Source organism: Salmo salar, chromosome 18, assembly GCF_965601325.2.
Source record: "Salmo salar chromosome 18, fSalSal1, whole genome shotgun sequence".
In the NCBI taxonomy this organism is placed as follows: Eukaryota; Metazoa; Chordata; class Actinopteri; order Salmoniformes; family Salmonidae; genus Salmo; species Salmo salar.
In genome coordinates this window covers 410,977-431,042 of record NC_138308.1, presented here as the reverse complement: position 1 = coordinate 431,042, position 20,066 = coordinate 410,977, and the positions used below count along the sequence as shown (strand labels likewise).

The 20,066-nt window shown below is 47.4% G+C and overlaps 1 protein-coding gene across 1 annotated transcript in view; it reads left to right on the top strand.

The window, feature by feature from the left end:
- The first annotated feature begins 995 nt into the window (after positions 1 to 995).
- Positions 996 to 20,066, top strand: part of llgl1 (LLGL scribble cell polarity complex component 1) — an 81,452-nt gene continuing 62,381 nt past the window's right edge. The window contains exons 1-2 of the mRNA XM_082965448.1: positions 996 to 1,507; positions 5,200 to 5,297. Coding sequence (XP_082821574.1) covers positions 1,427 to 1,507; positions 5,200 to 5,297 — 179 coding nt within the window. The 5' untranslated portion in view covers positions 996 to 1,426. The remainder of the gene's footprint in view (positions 1,508 to 5,199; positions 5,298 to 20,066) is intronic.

The window sequence follows — 20,066 nt, the reverse complement described above, 5'->3', positions numbered from 1 at the left end:
TTTTTCTCTCAAAGTTAACAAATAAGATATAAACTAAATTCGAAACTCATTGACCTCCAAACAACAACAAGAGAAACAACGCCCCCTGCTGGGAGAAGAAATATTATATAGGGACTCAGTTTTTTTATATATATATATATCTATCCCCCTCTCCCCTTCGCCTCTTCTTCTCCTCTTGTTGTGGTCCGGCGGCCCCCGGGGCGGCGGCCAGTAGGAATGCTCTTCCGCCGGCAGCGCCAATGATGACGTCACCGCGTATGGTAATAGGGGGGTGGTGGTGGTGGGGGAAACCTTCAAAATAAAAGACCTCCTTACAAACGTTGTATTATTATTATTATTATTATTATTAGGGAAAAAAAGTAAAGATAACTTTAATAGAAAATGACTCATGTGAAAGTTTAAAAAAAAGTTAAAAAAAAACTACTTTGGTTAAAAAGTCTAAAAGTATTTGGTTTCCCCCCCCCCCCCAAAAAAAAATACACTTCAATATTAGGCTCCCGAAGTGGCGGTGCTAGAGGCGTCACTACAGACCCCGGTTCAATCCCGGGCAGTATCACAACCTTTTCGATTTTGCCGGTAAGTCTCCGTGTTTCTAAAACATTAACGTGTTTCACCAAACTGTAAGTCATATAACTGTTTGTTAGATGGAAAAAAAACGCTTTTGTGGACTTCACCGGATAGATGTTGCTCTCTGGTTTTTTTAATTTATTCTGTCACTTTGTCTTCTTATTGTCTCTGCGTTTTAGGCCTACATATATCACGGTTGTCAAGGTATATGAACTAATTATAGAGCAAACAACGCAATTATCACAACACATAGGGTTGAATATGTATTTTTATCTGGCTTGGACAGTGATTTTACCCACGCACCGCTACTGTGTACTGCAGTAGAGAGAGAGAGAAAAAGAAAAATCGATATTCCCAAAGTTTAGCAAGTCTTTGCAAAGGTGGAGGGGGGGGGGACTTTTATTCTGAAAAAAAAAAGAAGCAAGCGTAATATCCTGCTGCTAAGAGAACGGTGCTGTGAGTCGGGATAGACAGGCAGAGAGAGAGAGCTGCAGCTGAATAGAAAAAGGGCACCGCGCTGCAAGCTGCATGGTAGGAAAGCTCCGCGTCAACGTTGGTTCCTCCGTATTTATTCTACCGTTCAGGAATCCACAGCTCCGGGGAAAAACGAGCGTGTCCCCCTCCGTCTGGGATCCACAGCTCCGGGGAAACGAGCCTGTCCCCCTCCGTCTGGGATCCACAGCTCCGGGGAAAAACGAGCCTGTCCCCCTCCGTCTGGGATCCACAGCTCCGGGGGAAACGAGCCTGTCCCCCTCCGTCTGGGATCCACAGCTCCGGGGGAAACGAGCCTGTCCCCCTCCGTCTGGGATCCACAGCTCCGGGGGGAAACGAGCCTGTCCCCCTCCGTCTGGGTCGGAACATGATGAAGTTTAGGTTCCGACGGCAGGGCAACGACCCACAGAGAGAGAAACTCAAACAGGAATTGTTCGCCTTCAACAAGGTAAAGTAACACAAACTTTCTCCTCTCTCTTTCCCCCTTTCCCCAAAATCAGACCCAACCCCCCCCGCCGACTGCAGGGGGGAGAAAATGTGGGGGGGGGGTTTTGGGAGGAGGAGGGGAGGGGGGTGTAAACAGCGGATCTCGGTGGCGAGTTGTGCAGAACCTCCTCCTCTCGTCGTTTTTCCATTAAAATCAAAACCCAACCCGCAGAATGTGTCTGTTAGATGTAACAGAGGAATGATGTTGGGAAGGGGATTGGCTCCACGTCGGGGATATGCAAATCCCTTTTTTTTTCACGACCAGTCAGTAGCTTGATAATAGTTTTCAACCCTTCTCTCTCTCTCTCTCTCTCTCTCTCTCTCTCTCTCTCTCTCTCTCTCTCTCTCTCTCTCTCTCTCTCTCTCTCTCCCTCTCTCTCTGTCTCTCTCTCTCTCTCTCTCTCTCTCTCTCTCTCTCCTCTCTCTCCCCCTCTCTCTCTCTCTCTCTCTCCCTCCCCTCTCTCTCTGTCTCTCTCTCTCCCTCCCCTCTCTCCCTCCGCTGCATCGGCCTGTTCAAACTTAACAACAACACCTTGTACCCGTTACTACCCTTGATGCTTTATCCTCTGATCAAACTTTTAATAACACTGTCGAAAAAAAATAGTTTTTTTTTTTTTATCTTTAACGAATTGGCACCGGGTGATCTGTGAAGAGAGGACCGTTATTCTAAACCCCCCCCGAGATCTGATTTGGTTTCTGAAAACGTTCAACTTTTTAAATGTCTTTTTCTTCCATGTTGAAAGTCTCAGGAATGTTATGTTTTTGCATTATTTGCCTGTGAAACAATAGTAAGCCTTTTTATTTTGTTTATTAGAAATTAGAGAACAGTGTTGGTAATGTAGGGGAACAGTCCTACAGCGGGGTGTCTGAGTGTTGGTAATGTAGGGGAACAGTCCTACAGCGGGGTGTCTGAGTGTTGGTAATGTAGGGGAACAGTCCTACGGCGGGGTGTCTGAGTGTTGGTAATGTAGGGGAACAGTCCTACGGCGGGGTGTCTGAGTGTTGGTAATGTAGGGGGAACAGTCCTACAGCGGGGTGTCTGAGTGTTGGTAATGTAGGGGGAACAGTCCTACAGCGGGGTGTCTGAGTGTTGGTAATGTAGGGGGAACAGTCCTACAGCGGGGTGTCTGAGTGTTGGTAATGTAGGGGAACAGTCCTACAGCGGGGTGTCTGAGTGTTGGTAATGTAGGGGAACAGTCCTACAGCGGGGTGTCTGAGTGTTGGTAATGTAGGGGAACAGTCCTACAGCGGGGTGTCTGAGTGTTGGTAATGTAGGGGGAACAGTCCTACAGCGGGGTGTCTGAGTGTTGGTAATGTAGGGGAACAGTCCTACAGCGGGGTGTCTGAGTGTTGGTAATGTAGGGGGAACAGTCCTACGGCGGGGTGTCTGAGTGTTGGTAATGTAGGGGAACAGTCCTACAGCGGGGTGTCTGAGTGTTGGTAATGTAGGGGGAACAGTCCTACGGCGGGGTGTCTGAGTGTTGGTAATGTAGGGGGAACAGTCCTACAGCGGGGTGTCTGAGTGTTGGTAATGTAGGGGAACAGTCCTACAGCGGGGTGTCTGAGTGTTGGTAATGTAGGGGAACAGTCCTACGGCGGGGTGTCTGAGTGTTGGTAATGTAGGGGAACAGTCCTACGGCGGGGTGTCTGAGTGTTGGTAATGTAGGGGAACAGTCCTACAGCGGGGTGTCTGAGTGTTGGTAATGTAGGGGGAACAGTCCTACAGCGGGGTGTCTGAGTGTTGGTAATGTAGGGGAACAGTCCTACAGCGGGGTGTCTGAGTGTTGGTAATGTAGGGGGAACAGTCCTACGGCGGGTCGTAAAAGTCCTATAGGGGAAACACAGGCGTCATTTTTAATAGATTGATTACATGGAAGATTCACGGACAAGCAGGACTTGATATGTGTGCCATTGTGGATCCGAACGCTGTGGACTCTCTTAATGACACACACACACACACACACACACACACACACACACACACACACACACACACACACATACCCACCTAGAGGTGGTCTTCTTGCAGCACCCCAGTCCTGCTGCGGCCCGCTGGTTAGAATGGGGGGGGTGTTTACATACCCATCACCACAACACCCCTTTCTCCTGAACGCACACAACGCTGCCAGGCTGTCTCTCTGTCCTGTAGTCAGTCTGTCTCTCTGTCCTGTAGTCAGTCTGTCTCTCTGTCCTGTAGTCAGTCTCTCTCTCTCTGTCCTGTAGTCAATCTGTCTCTCTCTCTGTCCTGTAGTCAATCTGTCTCTCTGTCCTGTAGTCAGTCTCTCTCTCTCTGTCCTGTAGTCAGTCTCTCTCTCTCTGTCCTGTAGTCAATCTGTCTCTCTCTCTGTCCTGTAGTCTGTCTCGCTCTCTGTCCTGTAGTCAATCTGTCTCTCTGTCCTGTAGTCAGTCTCTCTCTCTGTCCTGTAGTCAATCTGTCTCTCTCTCTCTGACTACAGGACAATCTGTCTCTCTCTCTCTCTCTGTCCTGTAGTCAATCTGTCTCTCTCTCTCTCTCTCTCTCTCTGTCCTGTAGTCAATCTGTCTCTCTCTCTCTCTCTCTGTCCTGTAGTCAATCTGTCTCTCTCTCTCTCTGTCCTGTAGTCAGTCTGTCTCTCTCTCTCTCTGTCCTGTAGTCAATCTGTCTCTCTCTCTCTCTGTCCTGTAGTCAATCTGTCTCTCTCTCTCTCTGTCCTGTAGTCAATCTGTCTCTCTCTCTCTCTGTCCTGTAGTCAATCTGTCTCTCTCTCTCTCTGTCCTGTAGTCAATCTGTCTCTCTCTCTCTCTGTCCTGTAGTCAATCTGTCTCTCTCTCTCTCTGTCCTGTAGTCAATCTGTCTCTCTCTCTCTCTGTCCTGTAGTCAATCTGTCTCTCTCTCTCTCTGTCCTGTAGTCAATCTGTCTCTCTCTCTCTCTGTCCTGTAGTCAATCTGTCTCTCTCTCTCTCTGTCCTGTAGTCAATCTGTCTCTCTCTCTCTCTGTCCTGTAGTCAATCTGTCTCTCTCTCTCTCTGTCCTGTAGTCAATCTGTCTCTCTCTCTCTCTGTCCTGTAGTCAATCTGTCTCTCTCTCTCTCTGTCCTGTAGTCAATCTGTCTCTCTCTCTCTCTGTCCTGTAGTCTCTCTCTCTCTCTCTGTCCTGTAGTCAATCTGTCTCTCTCTCTCTCTGTCCTGTAGTCAATCTGTCTGTCTCTCTCTCTCTGTCCTGTAGTCGATGCTGCCAGTCTGTTTCTCTCTCTTCCTCTGAGTAACCCCCCCCCCCCTCTCTCTGTTCCTCTCTGTTCCTCTGAGTAACCCCCCCCCTCTCTCTTCCTCTTAGTAACCCCCCCTCTCTCTCTTCCTCTTAGTAACCCCCCCTCTCTCTCTTCCTCTTAGTAACCCCCCCCTCTCTCTGTTCCTCTGAGTAACCCCCCCTCTCTCTCTTCCTCTTAGTAACCCCCCCTCTCTCTGTTCCTCTGAGTAACCCCCCCTCTCTCTCTTCCTCTTAGTAACCCCCCCCTCTCTCTCTGTTCCTCTCTCTTCCTCTTAGTAACCCCTCCTCTCTCTGTTCCTCTTAGTAACCCCCCCTCTCTCTGTTCCTCTTAGTAACCCCCCCCCTCTCTCTGTTCCTCTCTCTTCCTCTGAGTAACCCCCCCCTCTCTCTGTTCCTCTCTCCACTAGACAGTGGAACATGGGTTCCCCCACCAGCCCAGTGCTTTGACCTTCGACCCCCAGCTGCAGCTCATGGCCATCGGGACCAAGTCTGGAGCCATCAAGATGTATCCTTTACCCCGTACACATCCTCCTCTGTCTGTCTGTCTGTCTGTCTGTCTGTCTGTCTGTCTGTCTGTCTGTCTGTCTGTCTGTCTGTCTGTCTGTCTGTCTGTCTGTCTGTCTGTCTGTTTCTCTCTCTCTGTCTCTCTGTCTCTCTCTGTCTGTCTCTGTCTGTCTGTCTGTCTGTCTCTCTCTCTGTCTGTCTGTCTCTCTCTCTGTCTGCCTGTCTCTCTGTCTGTCTCTCTGTCTGTCTCTGTCTGCTCTGTCTGTCTGTCTGTCTGTCTGTCTGTCTGTCTGTCTGTCTGTCTGTCTGTCTGTCTGTCTGTCTGTCTGTCTCTCTCTCTGTCTGTCTCTCTCTGTCTGTCTGTCTGTCTGTCTGTCTGTCTGTCTCTCTCTCTGTCTGTCTGTCTGTCTGTCTGTCTGTCTGTCTGTCTCTGTCTCTCTCTGTCTGTCTGTCTGTCTGTCTGTCTGTCTCTCTCTCTGTCTCTCTGTCTCTGTCTCTCTCTCTGTCTGTCTCTCTGTCTCCTGTCTGAGGAGGATGAGGTAGGTAACGTTATGTGATGAGAAGGAGATTGTTTCTGTCAGAACATGTAGAGAACAGCTTCAGTCTGGTGTTCTCATGGCATCACGTTTCATTCATCCAGCTGTAGATCTCTGTAGTTACAGTCAGTCTGCCTCTCTAGTGTGTGTGAATCATGTCTTTCAGTGTCAGCTTGCTGTGATAGACTGGTTGGTAGTACCAGGCACAGCTCTGAGAGAGGGGAGGGAGGAGAGAGGGAGGGAGGAGAAGGGGAGGGAGGAGAGAGGGAGGGAGGAGAGGGGAGGGAGGAGAGGGGGAGGGAGGGAGGGAGGGGAGAGGGAGGAGAGAGAGAGGGAGGGAGGAGAGAGAGGAGAGAGGGAGGGAGGGGAGCGAGGGGAGAGGGAGGAGAGAGAGAGAGGGAGGGAGGGAGGAGAGGGAAGGAGAGGAGGGAGAGGGAGGGAGGGAGGAGAGGAGGGGGAGGGAGGGAGGAGAGGAGAGGGAGGGAGGGAGGAGAGGAGGGAGAGGGAGGGAGGAGAGGGGGAGGGAGGGAGGAGAGGGAGGGGGAGGGAGGGAGGGAGAGAGGGAGGGAGAGGGAGGGAGGGAGGGGGAGGGAGGAGAGGAGAGGGAGAGGGGGGGGAGGGAGCCGAACGGGGAGTCGTATAGACGCTGAGTCGTATAGGCGCCGAACGGGGAGTCGTATAGGCGCCGAACGGGGAGTCGTATAGACGCCGAACGGGGAGTCGTATAGGCGCCGAACGGGGAGTCGTATAGGCGCCGAACGGGGAGTCGTATAGGCGCCGAACGGGGAGTCGTATAGGCGCCGAACGGGGAGTCGTATAGGCGCCGAACGGGGAGTCGTATAGGCGCCGAACGGGGAGTCGTATAGAACGGGGAGTCGTATAGGCGCCGAACGGGGAGTCGTATAGAACGGGGAGTCGTATAGAACGGGGAGTCGTATAGAACGGGGAGTCGTATAGGCGCCGAACGGGGAGTCGTATAGGCGCCGAACGGGGAGTCGTATAGGCGCCGAACGGGGAGTCGTATAGAACGGGGAGTCGTATAGAACGGGGAGTCGTATAGGCGCCGAACGGGGAGTCGTATAGGCGCCGAACGGGGAGTCGTATAGAACGGGGAGTCGTATAGACGCCGAACGGGGAGTCGTATAGAACGGGGAGTCGTATAGAACGGGGAGTCGTATAGGCGCCGAACGGGGAGTCGTATAGACGCAAATGAAATGGGATTAGGGTTGAGTAAGGTAGTAGCGGAATGGGATTAGGGCTGAGTAAGGTAGTAGCGGAATGGGATTAGGGCTGAGTAAGGTAGTAGCGAAATGGGATTAGGGTTGAGTAAGGTAGTTGTGGAAATGGGATTAGGGCTGAGTAAGGTAGTAGCGCAATGGGATTAGGGCTGAGTAAGGTAGTAGCGGAATGGGATTAGGGCTGAGTAAGGTAGTAGCGAAATGGGATTAGGGCTGAGTAAGGTAGTAGTGGAAATGGGATTAGGGCTGAGTGAGGTAGTAGCGGGATGGGATTAGGGCTGAGTAAGTAGCAGGAATGGGATTAGGGCTGAGTAAAGTAGTAGCGGAATGGGATTAGGGCTGAGTGAGGTAGTAGCGGAATGGGATTAGGGCTGAGTGAGGTAGTAGTGGAAATGGGATTAGGGCTGAGTAAGGTAGTAGTGGAATGGGATTAGGGCTGAGTGAGGTAGTAGCGGAATGGGATTAGGGCTGAGTGAGGTAGTAGTGGAAATGGGATTAGGGCTGAGTGAGGTAGTAGCGGAATGGGATTAGGGCTGAGTGAGGTAGTAGTGGAATGGGATTAGGGCTGAGTGAGGTAGTAGTGGAAATGGGATTAGGGCTGAGTGAGGTAGTAGTGGAAATGGGATTAGGGCTGAGTGAGGTAGTAGTGGAATGGGATTAGGGCTGAGTGAGGTAGTAGTGGAAATGGGATTAGGGCTGAGTGAGGTAGTAGCGGGATGGGAAAGTCCCCTCTCCACTACAGTAGCAGCCAGGACTGGGCTGGACCAGGATCTCTCTGTTAGAACCAGGACTGGGCTGGACCAGGATCTCGCTGTTAGAACCAGGACTGGGCTGGACCAGGATCTCTCTGTTAGAACCAGGACTGGGCTGGACCAGGATCTCTCTGTTAGAACCAGCACTGGGCTGGACCAGGATCTCTCTGTTAGAACCAGGACTGGGCTGGACCAGGATCTCTCTGTTAGAACCAGGACTGGGCTGGACCAGGATCTCTCTGTTAGAACCAGGACTGGGCTGGACCAGGATCTCTCTGTTAGAACCAGGACTGGGCTGGACCAGGATCTCTCTGTTAGAACCAGGACTGGGCTGGACCAGGATCTCTCTGTTAGAACCAGGACTGGGCTGGACCAGGATCTCTCTGTTAGAACCAGGACTGGGCTGGACCAGGATCTCTCTGTTAGAACCAGGGACTGGGCTGCATAGAGCTACTACGTCCTTCTTTTTGTTATCAATACTCTGACATCAGGCAAATATTTACTCTACGGATGGCAGGTCTTTCATCTCCTCTAGTGGACCTTGTCCTGGGGCTGCGTCCCCATACTCTAATCCAGATTCCTCCTGGGTAATCCAGATTCCTCCTGATTCCTCCTGGGTAATCCAGAATCCTCCTGGGGGCTGTGTCCCCATACTCTAATCCAGATTCCTCCTGGGGCTGCGTCCCCATACTCTAACCCAGATTCCCCCTGGGGGCTGCGTCCCCATACTCTAATCCAGATTCCTCCTGGGTAATCCAGAATCCTCCTGGGGCTGCGTCCCCATACTCTAACCCAGATTCCTCCTGGGTAATCCAGATTCCTCCTGGGTAATCCAGATTCCTCCTGGGTAATCCAGAATCCTCCTGGGGGCTGCGTCCCCATACTCTAACCCAGATTCCTCCTGGGTAATCCAGATTCCTCCTGGGTAATCCAGATTCCTCCTGGGTAATCCAGAATCCTCCTGGGGGCTGTGTCCCCATACTCTAACCCAGATTCCTCCTGGGGGCTGCGTCCCCATACTCTAACCCAGATTCCTCCTGGGTAATCCAGATTCCTCCTGGGTAATCCAGAATCCTCCTGGGGGCTGCGTCCCCATACTCTAACCCAGATTCCTCCTGGGTAATCCAGATTCCTCCTGGGTAATCCAGATTCCTCCTGGGTAACCCAGATTCCTCCTGGGGGCTGCGTCCCCATACTCTAACCCAGATTCCTCCTGGGTAATCCAGATTCCTCCTGGGGGCTGCGTCCCCATACTCTAACCCAGATTCCTCCTGGGTAATCCAGATTCCTCCTGGGGGCTGCGTCCCCATACTCTAATCCAGATTCCTCCTGGGTAATCCAGATTCCTCCTGGTGCTGCGTCCCCATACTCTTAACCAGATTCCTCCTGGGTAATCCAGATTCCTCCTGGGTAATCCAGATTCCTCCTGGTGCTGCGTCCCCATACTCTAATCCAGATTCCTCCTGGGTAATCCAGATTCCTCCTGGGTAACCCAGATTCCTCCTGGGTAACCCAGATTCCTCCTGGGTAATCCAGATTCCTCCTGGGTAATCCAGATTCCTCCTGGGTAATCCAGATTCCTCCTGGTGCTGCGTCCCCATACTCTTATCTACCATCTGTCTTCCTGTTCTGTAGGTCTGGGTTCTGTGCGAGAACTTTTTCTCTTTTAGAGTGCTAGGATGTGTTCTGTGTTCTCTTTTAGAGTGCTAGGATGTGTTCTGTGTTCTCTTTCGGAGTGCTAGGATGTGTTCTGTGTTCTCTTTTAGAGTGCTAGGATGTGTTCTGTGTTCTCTTTTGGAGTGCTAGGATGTGTTCTGTGTTCTCTTTTGGAGTGCTAGGATGTGTTCTGTGTTCTCTTTTAGAACGTTGTGTTGTGGAGTTCTCTCTGTGTGTCTGATGAAACCAGCTGTAGAGACAGAGACCCCCTTTCATCCTCTAATACTCCTCCCTCTGTCTCTCTCTCTCCCTCTGTCTCGCTCTCTCGTTCTCTCTCTTCTCTCATTAGTATTCTAATGGGGCATCGTGGACTCAAAGAGGAGCTTTAAATCAGCCTCTCCCTCACTCCCTCTCCACCTCCCTCCATCACTTGTTCATTCTCTCTCTCGCTCCCCTCCTCTCTCTCTGCTCTCGCCCCCTCTGTCTCTCTCGTCTCTCTCTCTGTCTGCTCTGTCTCTCTCTCTCTCTCTCTCTCTCTCTCTCTCTCTCTCTCTCTCTCTCTCTCTCTCTCTCTCTCTCTTCTCTCTCTCTCTCTCTCTCTCTCTCTCTCTCTGTCTCTCTCTCTCTCCACCTCTCTCTCTCTGCTCTCCTTCAGCCAGTTTCTTTATAGACTCAAAGTTTAAATCCCGCTTCTTTCCTCCTTCACACACCCATCCTGTTGCTCTGAGCTCAGTAGGCTTTTGTTGCAGGCTCTGTTGAGAGGTGTGTGGGTTGGTGCTCCAGAGAGGGCTGCTTGGCCTGGCTGAGACGGACTAGAGGCTGGGTGGGTTGGCTGGTTCTGGTGCTTCAGAGAGGGGCTGCTTGGCCTGGCTGAGATGGACTAGAGGCTGGGTGGGTTGGCTGGTTCTGGTGCTTCAGAGAGGGGCTGCTTGGCCTGGCTGAGATGGACTAGAGGCTGGGTGGGTTGGCTGGTTCTGGTGCCCCAGAGAGGGGCTGCTTGGCCTGGCTGAGACGGACTAGAGGCTGGGTGGGTTGGCTGGTTCTGGTGCCCCAGAGAGGGGCTGCTTGGCCTGGCTGAGACGGACTAGAGGCTGGGTGGGTTGGCTGGTTCTGGTGCCCCAGAGAGGGGCTGCTTGGCCTGGCTGAGACGGACTAGAGGCTGGGTGGGTTGACAGATCTGTGTGTGTGTGAGAGAGAGATGACTGACTGTGTTTTAATTCCCATGGTCCTCTCTGTTCTCCCCCCATCATCACATCAACACCTTATTGGTCTGTGATGGTGTGAGGTCACCACGACCCGTCTGTCTCTGTCAGTCTGATGTGTGATGGTGGTCAGCTGTAGATAGCTGTCATGTGTAGTACTGTATCTGAGCTGGTTTTCTGCTAGTTGAGAACAAGTCCTTTATTTAACCAGGTAGGCTAGTTGAGAACAAGTCCTTTATTTAACCAGGTAGGCTAGTTGAGAACAAGTCCTTTATTTAACCAGGTAGGCCAGTTGAGAACAAGTCCTTTATTTAACCAGGTAGGCCAGTTGAGAACAAGTCCTTTATTTAACCAGGTAGGCTAGTTGAGAACAAGTCCTTTATTTAACCAGGTTAGGCTAGTTGAGAACAAGTCCTTTATTTAACCAGGTAGGCTAGTTGAGAACAAGTCCTTTATTTAACCAGGTAGGCTAGTTGAGAACAAGTCCTTTATTTAACCAGGTAGGCCAGTGAGAACAAGTCCTTTATTTAACCAGGTTAGGCTAGTTGAGAACAAGTCCTTTATTTAACCAGGTAGGCTAGTTGAGAACAAGTCCTTTATTTAACCAGGTGGGCTAGTTGAGAACAAGTCCTTTATTTAACCAGGTAGGCTAGTTGAGAACAAGTCCTTTATTTAACCAGGTTAGGCTAGTTGAGAACAAGTTCTCATTTACAACTGCGACCTGGCCAAGATAAAGCAAAGCAGTTCGACAACATACAACAACACAGAGTTACACATGGAGTAAAACAAACATACAGTCAATAATACAGTAGAAAAAGTCTATATACAGTGAGTGCAAATGAGGTAGGATTAGGGAGTTAAGGCAATAAATAGGCCATGGTGGCGAAGTAATTACAATATAGCAATTAAACACTGGAATGGTAGATGTGCAGAAGATGAATGTGCAAGTAGAGATACTAAATGCAAAGGAGCTAAATAAATAAATACAGTATGGGGATGAGGTAGTTGTTTGGGCTGTTTACAGATGGGCTATGTACAGCTGCAGCGATCGGTTAGCTTCTCAGATAGCTGATGTTTAAAGTTAGTGAGGGAGGGAGATATGAGTCTCCAGCTTCAGAGATTTTTGTAGTTCGTTCCAGTCATTGGCAGCAGAGAACTGGAAGGAGAGGCGGCCAAAGGAGGAGTTGGCTTTGGGGATGACCAGTGAGATATACCTGCTGGAGCGCGTGCTACAAGTGGGTGCTGCTATTGTGACCAGTGAGCTGAGACAAGGCGTGGCTTTACCTAGCAAAGGATTATAGATGACCTGGAGCCAGTGGGTTTGGCGACGAGTATGAAGCGAGGGCCAGCCAACGAGAGCGTACAGGTCACAGTGGTGGGTGGTATATGGGGCTTTGGTGACAAAACGGATGGCACTGTGATAGACTGCATCCAATTTATTGAGTAGGGTATTGGAGGCTATTTTGTATATGACATCACCGAAGTCGAGGATCGGTAGGATGGTCAGTTTTACGAGGGTATGTTTGGCAGCACGAGTGAAGGATGCTTTGTTGCGAAATAGGAAGCCAATTCTAGATTTTACTTTGGATTGGAGATGCTTAATGTGAGTCTGGAAGGAGAGTTTACAGTCTAACCAGACACCTAGGTATTTGTAGTTGTCCACATATTCTAAGTCGGAGCCGTCCAGAGTAGTGATGCTGGACGGGCGGGCAGGTGCAGGCAGCGATCGGTTGAAGAGCATGCATTTAGTTTAACTAGCGTTTAAGAGCAGTTGGAGGCCACGGAAGGAGAGTTGTATGGCATTGAAGCTCGTCTAGAGGGTTGTTAACACAGTGTCCAAAGAAGGGCCAGAGGTATACAGAATGGTGTCGTCTGCGTAGAGGTGGATCAGAGAATCACCAGCAGCAAGAGCGACATCATTGATATATACAGAGAAAAGAGTCGGCCCGAGAATTGAACCCTGTGGCACCCCCATAGAGACTGCCAGAGGTCCGGACAACAGGCCCTCCGATTTTGACACACTGAACTCTATCAGAGAAGTAGTTGGTGAACCAGGCGAGGCAGTCATTAGAGAAACCAAGGCTATTGAGTCTGCTGATGAGGATGTGGTGATTGACAGAGTCGAAAGCCTTGTCCAGGTCGATGAATACGGCTGCACAGTATTGTTTCTTATCGATGGCGGTTACGATATCGTTTAGGACCTTGAGCGTGGCTGAGGTGCACCCATGACCAGCTCTGAAACCAGATTGCATAGCGGAGAAGGTACGGTGGGATTCGAAATGGTCGGTGATCTGTTTGCTCACTTGGCTTTCGAAGACTTTAGAAAGGCAGGGTAGGATAGATATAGGTCTGTAACAGTTTGGGTCTAGAGTGTCTCCCCCTTTTGAAGAGGGGGATGACCGCGGCAGCTTTCCAATCTTTAGGAAAGCTAACCGAGGCATGTAGAGCGGGACTAGGGGCTCCGCAGTAAAACAAAACAATGACAGCTACCCTAAACAACAGTATACAAGGCCTACTGCGGACCCAATCACAGGTGTTGATTGGGAGGGCTAAGACAACAGCGTGTCAACAACTTAGACAACAACAACAACAGGTAAATAGCGATGAACGGGGCAGAGAGGGGTCAGGTTAGCTACACAACAGGGCCTGAGTTCGAGGCTGAATGAAGAACCGCGTTAGTGAACAGTCCAGTAGGAATCAGCTGTGTAGCCGAGTGATCATAGGGTCCAATAAACAGCGATGGACGAAGCATGTCACTACGCTAGGCGAGCGGGAGACACGGCGCTCAGAGAGTTAGCGGGCCGGGGCTGGTAGCTGGGTCCTCACCCGATATCAACGACGCAGAGGTTGGTTGAGAGCACATCGGCCCGAATACGTCAGCAGACCAGTCGTGATGGATCGGCGGGGCTCCGTGTCGACAAAGGGGTCCAGGCCAAATTGGCAAGAGAGGCATTGTAAGTTGGTGTACTTCGTTTTCGCTAGCCGGGGGAATGGGCCTAGCTCGAGGCTAACTGGTGCTTGCTTCTGGACTAAGGCTGTTAGCCACGATAGCCGCTCGGTAGCAGCTAGCTAGCTGCGATGATCCGGTGTAATGGTCCAGAGCTTGCGGCAGGAATCCGGGGATGTAGTGGAGAAGAAGGAATAAAAAGCAGTCCGATATGCTCAGGTCTGATATCGCTCTGTGTCGACTGGCAGGTATTATCCGGGCTATCCGGGTTAAAACGGCTGGTGTCTGAGCTAAAGGTAAAGACTGCTAGCAGTGGCTAACAATGACTAAATAGCTAGTAGCTAATTAGCTAGCTAGCTTCTGATGGAGATTCCAGTTACAAGGTCTATAAAATAGCAGATCCGTACCACGTTGGGTGAGGTGGGTAGTTATGCTGTATCTAGCTGTGTGTTTATAGTTATGCTGTATTTCGCTGTGTGGTTATAGTTATGCTGTATCTAGCTGTGTGTTATGCTGTATCTAGCTGTGTGGTTATAGTTATGCTGTATCTAGCTGTGTGTTATGCTGTATCTAGCTGTGTGGTTATAGTTATGCTGTATCTAGCTGTGTGTTATGCTGTATCTAGCTGTGTGGTTATAGTTATGCTGTATCTAGCTGTGTGTTTATAGTTATGCTGTATCTAGCTGTGTGGTTATAGTTATGCTGTATCTAGCTGTGTGTTATAGTTATGCTGTATCTAGCTGTGTGGTTATAGTTATGCTGTATCTAGCTGTGTGTTATGCTGTATCTAGCTGTGTGTTATGCTGTATCTAGCTGTGTGTTTATAGTTATGCTGTATTTCGCTGTGTGGTTATAGTTATGCTGTATCTAGCTGTGTGTTATGCTGTATCTAGCTGTGTGTTATGCTGTATCTAGCTGTGTGTTATGCTGTATCTAGCTGTGTGTTATAGTTATGCTGTATCTAGCTGTGTGTTATGCTGTATCTAGCTGTGTGTTATAGTTATGCTGTATCTAGCTGTGTGTTATAGTTATGCTGTATCTAGCTGTGTGTTATAGTTATGCTGTATCTAGCTGTGTGTTATGCTGTATCTAGCTGTGTGGTTATAGTGTATGCTGTATCTAGCTGTGTGGTTATAGTTATGCTGTATCTAGCTGTGTGTTATAGTTATGCTGTATCTAGCTGTGTGTTATGCTGTATCTAGCTGTGTGGTTATAGTTATGCTGTATCTAGCTGTGTGGTTATAGTTATGCTGTATCTAGCTGTGTGTTATAGTTATGCTGTATCTAGCTGTGTGTTTATAGTTATGCTGTATCTAGCTGTGTGTTATAGTTATGCTGTATCTAGCTGTGTGGTATAGTTATGCTGTATCTAGCTGTGTGGTTATAGTTATGCTGTATCTAGCTGTGTGTTATGGCTGTATCTAGCTGTGTGGTATAGTTATGCTGTATCTAGCTGTGTGTTATGGCTGTATCTAGCTGTGTGTTATGCTGTATCTAGCTGTGTGGTTATAGTTATGCTGTATCTAGCTGTGTGTTATGCTGTATCTAGCTGTGTGGTTATAGTTATGCTGTATCTAGCTGTGTGGTTATAGTTATGCTGTATCTAGCTGTGTGTTTATAGTTATGCTGTATCTAGCTGTGTGTTATGCTGTATCTAGCTGTGTGGTTATAGTTATGCTGTATCTAGCTGTGTGTTATGCTGTATCTAGCTGTGTGGTTATAGTTATGCTGTATCTAGCTGTGTGTTATAGTTATGCTGTATCTAGCTGTGTGGTTATGCTGTATCTAGCTGTGTGTTATGCTGTATCTAGCTGTGTGTTATAGTTATGCTGTATCTAGCTGTGTGTTATAGTTATGCTGTATCTAGCTGTGTGTTATAGTTATGCTGTATCTAGCGTGTGATAGTTATGCTGTATCTAGCTGTGTGTTATGCTGTATCTAGCTGTGTGGTTATAGTTATGCTGTATCTAGCTGTGTGGTTATAGTTATGCTGTATCTAGCTGTGTGGTTATGCTGTATCTAGCTGTGTGGTTATGCTGTATCTAGCTGTGATGGCTAGCTGTGTGTTATAGTTATGCTGTATCTAGCTGTGTGGTTATGCTGTATCTAGCTGTGTGGTTATGCTGTATCTAGCTGTGTGTTATAGATTATGCTGTATCTAGCTGTGTGTTATAGTTATGCTGTATCTAGCTGTGTGGTTATAGTTATGCTGTATCTAGCTGTGTGGCTGTATCAGCTGTGGATGCTGTATCTAGCTGTGTGGTTAGTGCTGCATGCTATCTAGCTGTGTGGTTATAGTTATGCTGTATCTAGCTGTGTGTTTATAGTTATGCTGTATCTAGCTGTGTGTTATGCTGTATCTAGCTGTGTGTTATAAGTTATGCTGTATCTAGCTGTGTGTGCTGTATCAGCTGTGGATGCTGTATCTAGCTGTGTGTTATGCTGTATCTAGCTGTGTGTATGCTGTATCTAGCTGTGTGTTATGCTGTATCTAGCTGTGTGGTTATAGTCTATGCTGTATCTAGCTGTGTGGTTATAGTTATGCTGTATCTAGCTGTGTGGTGTGCGATCAGCTGTGGATGCTGTATCTAGCTGTGTGTTATGCTGTATCTAGCTGTGTGTTATAGTTATGCTGTATCTAGCTGTGTGTTATAGTTATGCTGTATCTAGCTGTGTGGTTATGCTGTATCTAGCTGTGTGTTATGCTGTATCTAGCTGTGTGTTATAATTATGCTGTATCTAGCTGTGTGTTATAGTTATGCTGTATCTAGCTGTGTGTTATAGTTATGCTGTATCTAGCTGTGTGGTTATAGATGCTGATCAGCTGGGGCTATCTAGCTGTGTGTTATAGTTATGCTGTATCTAGCTGTGTGGTTATAGTTATGCTGTATCTAGCTGTGTGTTATGCTGTATCTAGCTGTGTGTTATAGTTATGCTGTATCTAGCTGTGTGTTATAGTTATGCTGTATCTAGCTGTGTGTTATAGTTATGCTGTATCTAGCTGTGTGGTTATAGTTATGCTGTATCTAGCTGTGTGTTATGCTGTATCTAGCTGTGTGTTATAGTTATGCTGTATCTAGCTGTGTGTTATGCTGTATCTAGCTGTGTGTTATGCTGTATCTAGCTGTGTGTTATAGTTATGCTGTATCTAGCTGTGTGTTATAGTTATGCTGTATCTAGCTGTGTGTTATAGTTATGCTGTATCTAGCTGTGTGTTATGCTGTATCTAGCTGTGTGGTTATAGTTATGCTGTATCTAGCTGTGTGGTTATAGTTATGCTGTATCTAGCTGTGTGGTTATAGTTATGCTGTATCTAGCTGTGTGTTATGCTGTATCTAGCTGTGTGTTATGCTGTATCTAGCTGTGTGTTATGCTGTATCTAGCTGTATGTTATAGTTATGCTGTATCTAGCTGTGTGTTATAGTTATGCTGTATCTAGCTGTGTGGTTATAGTTATGCTGTATCTAGCTGTGTGTTATGCTGTATCTAGCTGTGTGTTATAGTTATGCTGTATCTAGCTGTGTGTTTATAGTTATGCTGTATCTAGCTGTGTGGTTATAGTTATGCTGTATCTAGCTGTGTGTTATGCTGTATCTAGCTGTGTGTTATAGTGATGCTGTATCTAGCTGTGTGTTATGCTGTATCTAGCTGTGTGGTTATAGTTATGCTGTATCTAGCTGTGTGTTATGCTTATCTAGCTGTGTGTTATAGTTATGCTGTATCTAGCTGTGTGGTTATAGTTATGCTGTATCTAGCTGTGTGTTATGCTGTATCTAGCTGTGTGTTATAGTTATGCTGTATCTAGCTGTGTGTTATAGTTATGCTGTATCTAGCTGTGTGTTATAGTTATGCTGTATCTAGCTGTGTGTTATGCTGTATCTAGCTGTGTGTTATGCTGTATCTAGCTGTGTGGTTATAGTTATGCTGTATCTAGCTGTGTGTTATAGTGATGCTGTATCTAGCTGTGTGTTATGCTGTATCTAGCTGTGTGGTTATAGTTATGCTGTATCTAGCTGTGTGTTTATAGTTATGCTGTATCTAGCTGTGTGTTATGCTGTATCTAGCTGTGTGGTTATAGTTATGCTGTATCTAGCTGTGTGGTTATGCTGTATCTAGCTGTGTGGTTATAGTTATGCTGTATCTAGCTGTGTGTTAAGCTGTATCTAGCTGTGTGGTTATAGTTATGCTGTGTGTTATGCTGTATCTAGCTGTGTGTTATAGTTATGCTGTATCTAGCTGTGTGTTATGCTGTATCTAGCTGTGTGTTATGCTGTATCTAGCTGTGTGGTTATAGTTATGCTGTATCTAGCTGTGTGTTATAGTTATGCTGTATCTAGCTGTGTGGTTATAGTTATGCTTTCTCTTGCTGTGTGGTTATAGTTATGCTGTATCTAGCTGTGTGTTTATAGTTATGCTGTATCTAGCTGTGTGTTATGCTGTATCTAGCTGTGTGGTTATAGTTATGCTGTATCTAGCTGTGTGGTTATAGTTATGCTGTATCTAGCTGTGTGGTTATAGTTATGCTGTATCTAGCTGTGTGGTTATAGTTATGCTGTATCTAGCTGTGTGTTATGCTGTATCTAGCTGTGTGGTTATAGTTATGCTGTATCTAGCTGTGTGGTTATAGTTATGCTGTATCTAGCTGTGTGTTATGCTGTATCTAGCTGTGTGGTTATAGTTATGCTGTATCTAGCTGTGTGTTATAGTGTGAGAGTTGAGGACAGTGATTCAGACCGTGAAATCTCTTTATCCTCGCTAACACTTCACCTTACGCCTCACTGGACGAACACACAGACCCGCTCCCTGTCTGTCAGAGAGAGAGTTTCAGTAATTATGGGTAACTACACTGTAGGCACAAACACAATGAGGATGTACAACTTTTATGTTTGTATAGATCTGGTATATAGACGTGGTGGTGGTGGTGGTGGTGGTGGTGGTGGTGAATAGTAGTTAATCCAACAGGTAGATCTGGTATATATAGATCTATGCTGTGTGTATATATAGCTGTGTGCTGTGTGTGTATATATAGCTGTGTGCTGTATTCCTTGACTACGCTGTGTGTATATAAAGCTGTGTGCTGTGTGTATATATAGCTGTGTGCTGTATTCCTTGACTACGCTGTGTGTATATATAGCTCTGTGCTGTATTCCTTGACTATGCTGTGTGTATATATAGCTGTGTGCTGTATTCCTTGACTACGCTGTGTGCTGTATTCCCTGACTATGCTGTGTGTATATATAGCTGTGTGCTGTATTCCTTGACTATGCTGTGTGTATATATAGCTGTGTGCTGTATTCCTTGACTATGCTGTGTGTATATATAGCTGTGTGCTGTATTCCTTGACCACGCTGTGTGTATATATAGCTGTGTGCTGTATTCCTTGACTACGCTGTGTGTATATATAGCTGTGTGCTGTGTGTATATATAGCTGTGTGCTGTATTCCTTGACTACGCTGTGTGTATATATAGCTGTGTGCTGTATTCCTTGACTATGCTGTGTGTATATATAGCTCTGTGCTGTATTCCTTGACTATGCTGTGTGTATATATAGCTCTGTGCTGTATTCCTTGACTATGCTGTGTGAATATATAGCTGTGTGCTGTATTCCTTGACTATGCTGTGTGTGTATATATAGCTGTGTGCTGTATTCCTTGACTACGCTGTGTGTATATATAGCTGTGTGCTGTATTCCTTGACTATGCTGTGTGTATATATAGCTGTGTGCTGTGTGTATATATAGCTGTGTGCTGTATTCCTTGACTACGCTGTGTGTATATATAGCTGTGTGCTGTGTGTATATATAGCTGTGTGTATATATAGCTGTGTGCTGTATTCCTTGACTACGCTGTGTGTATATATAGCTGTGTGCTGTATTCCTTGACCACGCTGTGTGTATATATAGCTGTGTGCTGTGTGTATATATAGCTGTGTGCTGTATTCCTTGACTATGCTGTGTGTATATATAGCTGTGTGCTGTGTGTATATATAGCTGTGTGCTGTGTGTATATATAGCTGTGTGTATATATAGCTGTGTGCTGTATTCCTTGACTACGCTGTGTGTGTATATATAGCTGTGTGCTGTATTCCTTGACTACGCTGTGTGTGTATATATAGCTGTGTGCTGTATTCCTTGACTATGCTGTGTGTATATATAGCTGTGTGCTGTGTGTATATATAGCTGTGTGCTGTATTCCTTGACTACGCTGTGTGTATATATAGCTGTGTGCTGTATTCCTTGACTATGCTGTGTGTATATATAGCTGTGTGCTGTGTGTATATATAGCTGTGTGCTGTATTCCTTGACTATGCTGTGTGTATATATAGCTGTGTGCTGTATTCCTTGACTACGCTGTGTGTATATATAGCTGTGTGTATATATAGCTGTGTGCTGTGTGTATATATAGCTGTGTGCTGTATTCCTTGACTATGCTGTGTGTAT